The sequence below is a fragment of the Scyliorhinus torazame genome, chromosome 11, assembly GCF_047496885.1.
Source record: "Scyliorhinus torazame isolate Kashiwa2021f chromosome 11, sScyTor2.1, whole genome shotgun sequence".
In the NCBI taxonomy this organism is placed as follows: Eukaryota; Metazoa; Chordata; class Chondrichthyes; order Carcharhiniformes; family Scyliorhinidae; genus Scyliorhinus; species Scyliorhinus torazame.
In genome coordinates this window covers 236,739,987-236,752,681 of record NC_092717.1, presented here as the reverse complement: position 1 = coordinate 236,752,681, position 12,695 = coordinate 236,739,987, and the positions used below count along the sequence as shown (strand labels likewise).

The window sequence follows — 12,695 nt, the reverse complement described above, 5'->3', positions numbered from 1 at the left end:
TTTGGACATTCTGAATTCTCCCTCCGTGTACCCGAACAGGCGCCGGAATGTGGCGACTCGGGGCTTTTCACAGTGCAGGAGCGTTTCAAGGCTTGTGTATTGAGTCAGCTTCCACGTGGGCCTTTCGCCTGTGGCTCAACTCAGTGCAAAGAGCAGCAGACACATCAACAATCTGAAAGACGGTTTTATTTTCTACAAGCTTGCATTCATGTACATGAGAGATAAGACCTGGATAGCTGCCAAGATCTTTCTACAGACCTGGTTAGCTGCCAAGATCCTTCTACAGAACAAAGACACAAACTCAGTACATATACAACTTAAAAAAATCAATAGCCCTTCCCACTTGGATGCGATCCAATCCCTGAAGTTGCTATGTTCAAACTTCACCCAATAGAATTGCAAGTAATGTTTAAACTTCACCCAATAGAATTGTAAGCAATGTTTAAACTTCACCCAATAGAATTGCAAGCAACCCATCATTAATCCTCATCCTGTGAGCTATGTACAATCTCAGCAATCTCTGCTCATTGTTTGTGAGAAACAGGACAACGGAACCAGCATCCTGGATTGCTTTACAAAGACAGGATATCATAAATGACGTCCCTTTGGTCAAGTTAGCTATCCTAAATCCCATTTGAATACTTATTACTGCTCTGTCTTAAAAATAAAGTAACGTATGTAACACTACTCTAGTAGCATGCTAGCTATTCAGTTTTAAGATTGCTGAACCCCCCCCCTTCACACAATAACTTAATTGTAGTGTTAATGTAAGCCTACTTGTGACACTAAATAGTATTATTATTATGCAGCAGCAGCATGAGTTATATTCTCCACTAACAGGATGCTGCCCACCACACAGATGAATAATGTACTATATGAATTTTCAGTGATGGTGCAATGCCAGGTATAGAGGCTTTACGTCCCAATGACAAGTGCATTGGATCAAACAGCACGTCCTTTGGCTGTTTGCAATAGGTAGAGTACTGACTGTACCCAACTAACCCATGTTTGCAAAATCAGAACATAATCTTTCATGTTAGGTGTGATTCAGTTTGCTAAGAGATTCCTGGCTTGTATCTTGGCCACATTTGCTATTTATTGGTCATCACTTGCAGAACATTCCGAGTGCGTTATGAATTATACAAAATACCAATAGCAAAATTGTTTCTGACTCTCCTCCTCTAATTCCTTCTACCTCACACTCTGTTTCCCCGTTTGGTCCAAACATGCGGAAACTCCCGCAAACAGCAATGTGATAATGACTGGATAATCTCTTTCAGTGATGATGCTTGAGGGAGAAATATTGGCCGGGACACTGGACAGAACTTCCCCTGCCCTTTTTTCAAATATTGTTATTGGATCTTTCACTTCTGTCTGTTGGGGCAGGTGGGGCCTCAATCAAAGACTCCCTCAAAAGACAGCCACTCCAAATTATTAAAATTAGTGCCAGGTGTAAATGCAACGTAATAATTTGTAGGTATATGGACAAGAGTAGGGGCGTGGGACTGAATGCCAGCTCAGACTCAATGGGCCTCATGTCTTCATTATGTGCTGTACTGTTCCATGATTGTGTTCCTCTTTCTCTTGCCCTTCGTACCATTTCCTACAACTCTTGCTCTCTTTCCATTTCTTGGTCTCTTGCCTGCCTCTTAGTTCCATTGTATGCCTCTCTCCTTGCTTTCTAAATTTTTTGTATGTATTGTGCTCTTCTTACCACTTACTGCCTTCTCTCCCTTTTTTGTTTTTGAAATTATGCCTTGCCTTTTCCTCCTTTGCTGCTCGTATGCCAGAGAGCCAGAACCAAGTTCAAGGCTCCGAACCTGTTAGACACGCAAGTAGGCTGTGTGGCGTGTTGTAAATGCCTAGTTCATGGTTCATAGGAATAATAGAGAGATAGTTTTTAGTTCTGGGAAGATTAAAATTTAACCGTAGAAAATGGGATAAATGCGATTAAAGCAACATGAAACTATGACAGTTAAACGTTTGGGGCTTTATTGACTCAACAGCTAAAGCGGGAAGATCATAAAACAGTAGGTGGGCTTACTTAGCTGGAGAATTGGAGATCAGGCGCCGACACTGCGTGCAAAGAAATGCAGCTGAGAGTTGATTTGGATCCTTTTGGAGTTAAAGCTGCATTTAGAAAGCATCCAGAGAGGCCTGGAATGCTCCGTTGTCATTGAGATGGGTGGAACTAAAGAAAGCTCCAGGGTTTAAATTTATCTGTGTACTTGCTGGCAAAGTGAGTGTTCTGCAGTGGGAAAAGACCAAACCGAAAAGGTGCTGCTCTTAACAGGCTCCAGGCAGCAAAAGTGTTGCTGTTAGCTGGTTGTGTGTTTTTAAAAATTCTTCCATGGGATATGGGCATTCCTGACAAGACCAACATTTGTTGCCCATCCTGAATTACCCCTGAAATTAGTGACTCATAAGGCGCTTTAAGAGTCAACCACATTGTTGTGGATCTGGAGTCACGTGTTGGCCAGGTGTAAGGACGGAAGATTTTCCTCCCTGAAGGACATTAGTGAGCCATATGGGTTTTTAATCAATGGCGGTGCTATAGTCACCATTACTGAGATTGGGTTTATATTACAGAATTATTAATTGAATTTAAATTCCACTAGCTGCTGTGGTGAGATTTGAATCCAAGTGTCCAGAGCATTAGCCCGGGACTCTGGACTACTGGAAGCCAACTATAAAAACACTTCAAATGGTTCCAGTACATGGAGGCTGAAGTGCAGGCTTGAATAAGTGGTTGACTCTTAATCCCCACACTGAAATGGCCGAGTAAACATTCAGTTCAAGGATGGGCAACAAATGCTGGTCCAACCCGAGATGCCCACATTCCAAGAACAAATGTTTTAAAAGCTTTAGGGGAATTCTTGTTTAAACAAAATGTGATTGGTCCCCACCTGATACTTGAGAGCCTGGTCAAGGATCATGGCTGGCCCCTCGAACCTGCTCCACTGTTCAACACCATCATGGCTGACCTTCTACCTCAACTCAACTTTCCCGCCCTATTCCCATACTCCTCAATTCCCTTTTTTACCCAAAAGTATGTTAATCTCAATCTTGGATATACCCCAGTGACTGAGCATTCACAACACTCTGGGGTGGAGAATTTCAAAGATAGGAGGTAATGTCACCATTCTCCAGCGATGCTTCGGACCACTCACTCGTCCTTGATTGTGCTGACCTTGGGTTTAAGGGATAGGTCGCAATTGGTTGAGGTTCCGGAGTATAATTTGTTTTGGACAGGGTGAAAAAGAACTGCTGAAACTGTCCATAATCAGTCGGCATCTAATAGGTGTGTGTGAGCGCATGCATATGTGCATGTGTGGTTTTCCCTGTGGTTCATTTACTGTACTCAGAAAAATTCCGCGAAAAGCAGCACTTTCTGATGACACTTGTATTCTTCTCTTCCAGTTGGAGGTTCAGTCATGTTGCGTATTCTTTCCAAATGAGAGCCTCCCTTCGCCAAGCACGATCGTGGCGGGTGACATCCCGGGGACGGTGAGGAATTGGTACCACACCGAATCGAGTATGCCTGGGACATTGGTCGTCTGCTTACCTCAAATAAAAGTGATCAGTGCGGGCCACAAATACATGGAACCGCTGCAAGAGATTCCTTTTTTCATTTCGAGGCCAATTCTGGAAGAAGGTATGGTCCATCAGCTGTTTTGGCTTTGGTTCATCGGATCAATTTCTTGACTCTAATCTCTTTCTCCTCTTGGCACAGTATTTACAAACTCTTGGGGATTCCACTGCTTTATGTTACAGTTTTTTCGTTGATTCCAGTTACTAAAGCTTTAATTTTAATCGTTGTCTTTACCATTGCTTACTGTTGATTTTAAAAGGGTTTGATACAGTGGCTTTCGAACAATGATTCCGCTTGAAAGGAATTTAGAAACTAGTGCTTGCCAATGTCAGGTAATGCTATTAAATCCAAAGGGAAATTCAGGAGAATCTTCTTTGCCACGTGAGCGATTAGAATTTGGAACTTGCTCTTACGGTGGCGGCCATGGAGGAATGGGTTGCACATTTGATAGCTCCCGCCCATGACGCACTTTTGGCCCTTTTTCCCCCGTTTTGTTTCTGGATTTTATGGGATAAATCGGTGAAGAGTTAGACAGTGAGGAGAAATCACCCTCCGGTGTATGGAGAAGTGGACCAGAAGTGGCCGTGTGAGAAGATAAAGTCCTATAAGGAAGACGCAAGCAGAGCCGGCAACGCGGGAAAGCATGGCGGAGAGGCAGGGCCGCGGGGAGACGGCACAGTGGTCGACGGGGCAGATGGTGGAGCATTTTGAAGATTGCTTCGCCAAGCTGAGGAAGGACACGCTGGACCCGATTAAGGCTTTGATTGATCAAGTTGTGCAGAATCAGGAAAACCACAGGAGAGCGATCCAGGAGGTGGAGAAAAAGGTGTCCGAACAAGAGCACATAACCGTGCTGGAGACCAAGGCGGAGATGGTGAACGACCGCCAGAAAAGAATGCAGGAGAAGCTGGAGGACCTGGAGAACAGGTCCAGGAGGCAGAATCTTAGAATTGTTGGCCTCCCTGAAGACAGTGAGGGATCGGATGCGAGGGTTTATGTGACGGACATGTTGGAGAAGTTGATGGGGGTCGAGGCGTTCCCTCGGCCCCTGGAAGTGGATAGAGCGCACAGAACCCTTGCGAAGAAGCCCCGAACGAACGAGCCGCCAAGGGCGATGGTGGTACGCTTTCACTGATTCCTGGACAAGGAACATGTTCTGCGGTGGTCCAAGAAGGAACGGAGCAGCAAGTGGGAGAATTGTGAGCTGCGCATTTATCAGGACCTGGGCGCGCTGGGTTTAATCGGGCAAAAACGGCCCTCTTTAAGAAGGGGGTGAAGTTTGGGATGCTGTACCCAGCCCATCTTTGGGTCACACATGAGGAACGGGACTTCTACTTCGAAACACCAGAAGAAATATGGACTTTTATTAAAGAAAAGAGGCTGGAGGCGAATTAAAAGACGCTGACGCCTTGGAGAGTACTGTGGTGGTGATTTGTTGTGCTAGGTTGTATAAATATAAGTAGTGCTATGTGTAATAAGGGGTTGTTTGGACGGCCAACGGTAACTTTGTCTTGCAGGGAGTTGGTTAGAGGGGGGGTGGTCTTTGGGGTTGGTTCTGTTTTTTGGGTGTTTTTGTTTTCTGAAGTGGCTGCTTCTTCACTTTTTTTTTCCTGATGTTTGTTTACTGGGGAATGTGATGCTTTTAATTTGTTTATCCAAGTGGGGGGAGAGGGGAGAGAACAATGGGGAGACAGACTGCTTGGTGCCAGCGGCAGGTGCTATCAAGTCAGCATGGGTCAGCTGACTCTCGGAAGCGCAGTGGGGGGTTGGGTTTCTAGTATTGTTGCTAGGGGAAGCTGCTCTGCTGACAGGGGAGGAATGGGAGGTCGGGAATGGCGAATGCCCGAGGGCGGGGCTCGGGGAGGCGGAGGGCGCGAGCTAGAGATTGGCCTAAAAAGGGTGATGGCCAGTCGGGGAGGGGAGGGGGGTGCTTGAAGCCACCCAACCTGGAAGCCCCCCGACCTGGAAGCGCCCCGACCAGTCTGATTACATGGAACATCAGAGGGCTGAATGGGTCAAGCGGGCTGGTGTGTTTGCGCATTTGAGGGGGCTGAAGGCGGCCGTGGCAATGCTACAAGAGACACACCTAAAGGTTACAGACCAGACGAGATTGAGAAAGGGGTGGGATAGCCAAGTATTCTATTCCGGGCTGGACTCAAAGACCAGGGGGGTAGTGATCTTGATCAACAAACGAGTGGCATTCGAGGCAGGGAGAATCATGTCAGACAAGGGGGATAGGTACAGAATGGTGAATAGGAAACTGGAGGGGGTGCGGGTACTTGTGAACATATATGCTCCAAATTGGGACGATGTGGAATTTATGAAGCGGGTTTTAGGTAAGATCCCAGACTTAGAATCATATAACATGATCATGGGAGGAGACTTTAACACAGTCATTGATCCGGAATTGGACCGGCCAAAATCCAGGACAGGAAGGAGGCCGGCTGCGGAAAAGGAATTGAAGGGGTTTATGGAACAGGTGGGGGGTGTAGACCCATGGAGGTTTGCACGGCCAAGGGCGAAGGAGTTTTCCTTTTTCTCACATGTCCACAAGGTGTACTCTTGCATCGACTTTTTTGTTCTGAGCAGAGTGCTAATACCAGAGGTGGTGGAGACTGAGTACTCGGCAATCGCAGTGTCGGATCATGCCCTGCATTGGGTGGATCTACGTGTTAGTGTGGAGAGGAGGCAACGCCCGCTGTGGAGACTGGATATGGGGTTGCTAGCGGACAAAGTGATCTGTGGGCGGGTTAACAAGCCCATCCAGAACTGGAAACCTGGAAACAAATGATATGGGGGAGGTCTCCGCAGCGACGGTTTGGGAAGCTCTGAAGGCAGTGGCCAGAGGGTAATTAATCTCGATACGGGCCCACAGAGAAAAGGCGGAACGGGCTGAGAGGGATAGGTTAGTGGAGGAGATACTCCAGGTGGGGTCTCTCTCTCTCTCGTGTGTGCTGTGAACAGGGAAACATCAGAATCACATAGATAGTTAGTGGAGTTACATTTAGTTACAATTGTTAAATCTTGTATCATGTGAGGGTGCCTTTAAGAACTGGATGTTTAAGCAATGTACCTTTAAGAAAACAGTGATGTCATAGAGTGGGTGGTGCTGAGCTCAGTTCAGCCATTTTGCAGTTGGTTTTGCAGTTTGAAAAGTGCCTGGCTGGTTTTGCTGAGAGCAGTTTAAAAGTAGAAAGCCAGTTTGAGACAGCAGCTTGAGAAGTTCTGGTTTGCTGTGATCTGCTGGAAGGGAGAAAGCCACGTTTGAAAAAGCAGTTGGTGTGTGTCTGTGTGTGTCCAGAGAGCTGCAGGAAGAAAGCAAGGTGCTGGAGCTGAAGTCAACCAAACTAATATATCTCTGCCATTCTACAGAAAATATATATATCCTTTAACCTGATGTGATACTGTTTAAAGGTGTTAAGTCTCTTGGAAGTTTGAAGGGACATTTTAAGGAGTTATTTACTGTTGCAATATTTTCTGAGTTATCTTTGAAGTAAGGGGTGTTAAGAGATCCAGTGTTTATTTAAGATATTAAGTTGAGTTCATGGAATAAACATTGTTTTGTGTTTAAAAACCCATGTGTCCATAATTGTAATCCCACACCTAAGGAACAAGCCGTGTGCTAAGAAAAGCAACAAATACATTAAAGGCTGAGGTTGGTTGAACTCCATGATACATTTTGGGGTTCTGAAAACGCCTCACCCATAACAATTGGGGGCTCGAGGGGGTTAAAAGTCTATCAATTGGATTGGCTTTTGTGAACTTAAAGACAGTGAAGGATTGTCGCTTTTCCGGTGTGGTATTTTAGTTTAAGTGGGGAGAGTGTTGTGAACAATGGCTCTTTCAGAGGCTCAGAAGTTTTTGGGGGTGGAGAATGCCACACGTAGTACTTTACGGACAGAAACGAAGAGCAGACTGTTAGATTTAGCAAGAACATTGCAGTTAACATTACCTGACAAAATGCGAAAAGGTGAGGTAATTATGGCGGTGGTTCAGCATTTAAAGGTGCCTGAGATACAGTTTGACTCATTGGAAATGGCAAAAATTCAGTTGCAAATTAAACAAATGGGACATGAGAAAGAATTAAAGCGGCTGGAATACGAGAGTGAGAGAGAGGAAAAAGAAAGAAAAAGAGAGAGAGAGAGGAAAAAGAAAAGGAGAGAGAAGAAAGGAGAAAAGAAAGAATAGCCCGAGCAGAACAAAAAGAAAAAGAAAGGGAGATACGGATCAGGGAAAAAGATAAAGAGAGGGAGTTTGAACTTCAGAAAATGGCCATGAAACGTGAAAGTCAGTTAAAATTGGCAGACGTAAAGGGAAACGTACAGTTGGAGGAGATGGATGAGGATAATGAGACAGAGCGTCATAGTCGAAGATGTGGTGAGGATCTATTTAAATATGTCCAAGCATTGCCAAGGTTTGACGAGAAGGAAGTGGAAGCCTTTTTCATTTCATTTGAGAAGGTAGCTAAACAAATGAAATGGCCACAGGACATGTGGGTGTTACTGATTCAAACAAAGCTGGTAGGTAGAGCTAGTGAAGTGTTTGCATCACTACCGGAGGAGGTATCTGGAACGTATGAGGAGGTGTAGAAATCCATCTTGAGTGCAGATGAGCTTGTGCCTGAAGCTTACAGACAAAGGTGTAGAAATTTAAGGAAGAATTTGGTCAAACATACATGGTGTTTGAAAGGCTCAAACAGAGTAATTTTGATAGGTGGAAAGACATAGACATAGAAGTTATAGTGCAGAAGGAGGCCATTCGGCCCATCGAGTCTGCACCAGATCTTGGAAAGAGTACGTTACCAAAGCCGACACCTCCACCCTATCCCCATACCCCCATAATCCAGTAACCCCACCCAACACTAAGGGTAATTTTGGACACTAAGGGCAATTTAGCATGGCCAATCCACCTAACCTGCACATCTTTGGACTGTGGGAGGAAACCGGAGCACCCGGAGGAAACCCACGCACACAGGGGGAGAACATGCAGACTCCGCACAGACAGTGACCCAAGGCGGGAATCGAACCTGGGACTCTGGAGCTGTGAAGCAATTGTGCTAACCATTATGCTAGTGTGCTGCCCTCGGTGGATAAGGGCTTTGAAAATAGACCAAACGTATGAAGGTCTCAGAAAAATTATACTTTTGGAGGAGTTTAAAAATTCAATTCCTGATGTAGTGAGAACTCATGTGGAAGGACAGAGGGTTAAAACTGCGAGATTAGCAGCGGAAATGGCAGATGATTATGAATTAGTTCATAAATCAAAGATTGGTTTCTGACATCAGTTTCAGCCGGTGAGGGATAGAAACTGGGGACATGAGAAATACTCAAGTGGTAAAGGTAAAGGTGATTTGATGGGAGACAATAAAGAGAGTGTACCTCAGATTAAAAAAGAAATCCAGGAGGGTGGAAAAGAAATGAAAAGTTTCAGATGTTTTCACTGTAATAAACTAGGCCATGTAAAGTCACAGTGTTGGTGGTTGAAGAAAAGCACTGGGAAGGCTGATATGGTAAAACAGGATAAGCCAGTGGGGTTTGTTAGAGTGGTAAAGGAAAGCCCAAGGGAAGCGAAGGAGGTGCAAACGATTGTACAGCCTGTTCAAGAAGTAATTGTTGAGAAAGTGCCAGATGTCTTTAAAGAATTTACTTGTGTGGGTAAAGTTTACTCATGTGTCTCAGGAGGAGCAGGTAAAGAAGTCACAATTTTAAGAGATACAGGGGCTAGTCAATCTTTAATGGTAAGAAATGAGGAATTATGTAGTTTGGGAAGAATGTTGCCAGAAAAGGTGGTGATCTGTGGAATTCAGGGCGAGAGGAGTAGCGTTCCATTATATAAGGTAAGGTTGGAAAGTCCAGTGAAGAGTGGTGAAGTGGTAGTAGGTGTAATAGATAAACTATCTTGCCCAGGAATACAGTTTATCTTGGGTTGATAAGCCATTGGAAAATCAGTCAACTGAAGTGTTGAAGGACAAATATCCTTGGATTTTTCCGGATTGTGTAGTAACAAGGTCGCAAAGTCACAGGTTAAGACAAGAGCGGAAATCAAAGAGCGAAGATGAAGTTTGAAAAAATATATATATTTATTAAAGTTTTTGAACAAAACAAAATAATTTTTTCCCCTTACAAACAATAAACCCCCCCCCCCCCCCCGTAACAAAATAACGCAAACTCGCCCTAAGCAAGATATATACATGGGAAGATGATAAATTTACAGAGCTTTATACACTGGCTCTCGCCCGTTCGTGCCAGTTTCCCCCACCCTCCATGTTATCCCCCGCTCGTCCGTCCCCTCAAGCAATCTCTCGTTCCCCCCCCCCCCCACCCCCCAGGGTTGCTGCTGCTGCTGACCGACCTTCCTCTAACGCTCCGCGAGGTAGTCTAAGAACGGTTGCCACCGCCTGTAGAACCCCTGCGCAGACCCCCTTAAGGCAAACTTAATCCTTTCCAGCCATGTCGTTTGTCCAGGCCTCCACGCTAGGGGGCTTCGCCTCCTTCCACATTAGCAAGATCCTTCGCTGGGCTACCAGGGACGCAAAGGCCAGAATGCCGGCCTCTTTCACCTCCTGCACTCCCGGCTCTTCCACTACTCCAAATATTGCTAGCCCCCAGCTTGGCTTGACCCGGACTTTCACCACCTGAGATATTGCTCCCGCAACTCCTCTCCAGAACCCCTCCAGTGCCGGGCATGACCAAAACAGATGGACATGGTTCGCCGGACTCCCTGAACACCTTCCACATCTGTCCTCTACCCCAAAGAACCTACTCAACCTTGCCCCCGTCAAGTGTGCTCTGTGAACCACCTTAAATTGTATCAGGCTGAGCCTGGCACATGAGGAGGAGGAATTGACCCTACCCAGGGCAACAGTCCACAAACCTTCCTCGATCTCCTCCTCCAGCTCCTCCTCCCATTTACCCTTCAACTTTTCTGCTAGCGCTTCCCCCTCTTCTTTCATCTCTTGGTGTATTGCCGAAACCTTGCCCTCCCCGACCCATACACCCGAGATCACCCTGTGTTGAATTTCCTGTGTCGGGAGCAGCGGGAATTCCCTGACCTGTCGCCTCACAAAAGCCCTCACCTGTATATATCTGAATGCATTTCCCGGGGGTAGCTCAAACTTCTCCTCCAGTGCCCCATGGCTCGCAAATGTCTCGTCGATGAACATGTCCCCCATTCTTCTAATCCCCGCCCGGTGCCAGCCCTGGAACCCCCCGTCCATATTCCCCGGGACAAACCGGTGGTTACCCCTGATCGGGGACCACACCGAGGCTCCCACTGCACCCCTGTGCCGTCTCCACTGGCCCCAGATCCTTAATGTTGCCGCCACCACCGGGCTCGTGGTGTACTTTGATGGCGAGAGCGGCAACGGTGCCGTTACCAGCGCCCCCAAGCTCGTTCCTTTGCAGGACGCCATCTCCATCCTCTTCCATGCCGCCCCCTCTCCCTCCATAACCTACTTACGGATCATCGCCACGTTTGCTGCCCAGTAGTAGCTCCCTAGGTTTGGCAGCGCAAGCCCTCCTCGGTCCCTACTGCGCTCCAGGAACCCTCTCCTTACCCTCGGGGTTTTGTTCGCCCACTCAAACCCCATAATACTCCTACCTACTCTCTTGAAAAAGCCTTTGGTGATCACGATGGGGAGGCACTGGAACACAAACGAAAACCTCGGAAGGACCACCATTTTTACCGACTGCACTCTACCCGCCAACGAGAGCGGCAACATATCCCATCTTTTGAAGTCCACCTCCATTTGGTCCACCAACCTCGTCAGATTCAGTTTGTGTAGGGCCCCCCAGCTCCTGGCTATCTGGATCCCTAGATACCGAAAACTCCCCTCCGCCCTCCTCAGTGGTAGGTCCTCTATCCCTCTTTCTTGGTCCCCTGCCTGTAGTACAAAAAGCTCGCTCTTCCCTACTTTGAGCTTATAGCCCGAGAACTCCCCAAACTCCCTCAAAGTCTGCATAACCTCCACCATCCCCTCCATTGGGTCTGCCACGTACAGCACACCCGATGCTCTTCACCCCCGCGGACCCCCCCCCCCCCCCCATTTATTAGACTCCCTCAGTGATATGGCCAAGGGTTCGATCGCCAATGCAAACAATAGCGGGGACAGAGGGCACCCCTGCCTCGTTCCTCGGTACAGCCAAAAGTACTCCGACCTCCGCCGGTTCGTCACCACACTTGCCACCGGGGCACTGTAAAGGAGCTTGACCCAGCTAATAAACCCTCCCCCGAACCCACACCTACGCAACACCTCCCAGAGGTACTCCCACTCAACTCGGTCAAAGGCCTTTTCCGCGTCCATGGCTGCCACTATCTCCGCCTCTCCCTCCTCCGATGCCATCATTATCACGTTTAAGAGCCGCCGCACATTCGCATTTAATTGCCTGCCCTTTACAAATCCCGTCTGGTCCTCATGTATCACCCCCGGGACACAGTCCCCAATCCTCGTGGCCAGCACTTTTGCCAATAGCTTAGCGTCCACATTAAGGAGCAAAATCGGCCTGTACGATCCACATTGCAGTGGGTCCTTGTCTCGCTTCAGAATCAAGGAAATTGTCGCCTCTGACATTGTCGGGGGCAGGGACCCCTTCTCTCTTGCCTCGTTAAAGGTCCTCACTAGTAGCGGGGCCAACAGGTCCGCATACTTTCTATAGAACTCCACCGGGAACCCGTCCGGCCCCGGGGCCTTCCCCGCCTGCATGCTCCCCAAACCATTACTCAGCTCCTCCAACCCGATTGGTGCCCCCAAACCAGCCACCTCTTGCTCCTCCACCCTCGGGAACCGCAGTTGGTCCAGGAATCTTCCCATCCCCTCTTCTCCCCCTGGGGGCTGGGATCTGTACAGCTCTTCATAGAAGGCCTTGAATACCTTGTTTATTTCCGTTGCACTCTGGGCCATGGCTCCCCCACCATCTTTGACTCCCCTTATTTCCCTCGCTGCCGCCCTCTTACGGAGCTGGTGTGCCAGCATCCGACTGGCCTTTTCCCCGTACTCGTAGGTCGCCCCCTGCGCCTTCCTCCACTGTGCCTCCGCCTTCCCCGTGGGCAACAGGTCAAACTCTGTCTGGAGCCGTCGCCTTTCCCCAAGTAATCTTTCCTCCGG

General features: G+C 47.6%; 1 protein-coding gene across 5 annotated transcripts in view; it reads left to right on the top strand.

The window, feature by feature from the left end:
- Positions 1–12,695, top strand: part of LOC140385858 (intermembrane lipid transfer protein VPS13B-like) — a 1,311,478-nt gene that overhangs the window by 747,929 nt on the left and 550,854 nt on the right. For all 5 annotated transcript variants that reach the window (XM_072468452.1, XM_072468451.1, XM_072468450.1 and 2 more), the window contains exon 23: positions 3,421–3,655. In XM_072468452.1, the coding sequence (XP_072324553.1) occupies positions 3,421–3,655 (235 nt within the window). The remainder of the gene's footprint in view (positions 1–3,420; positions 3,656–12,695) is intronic.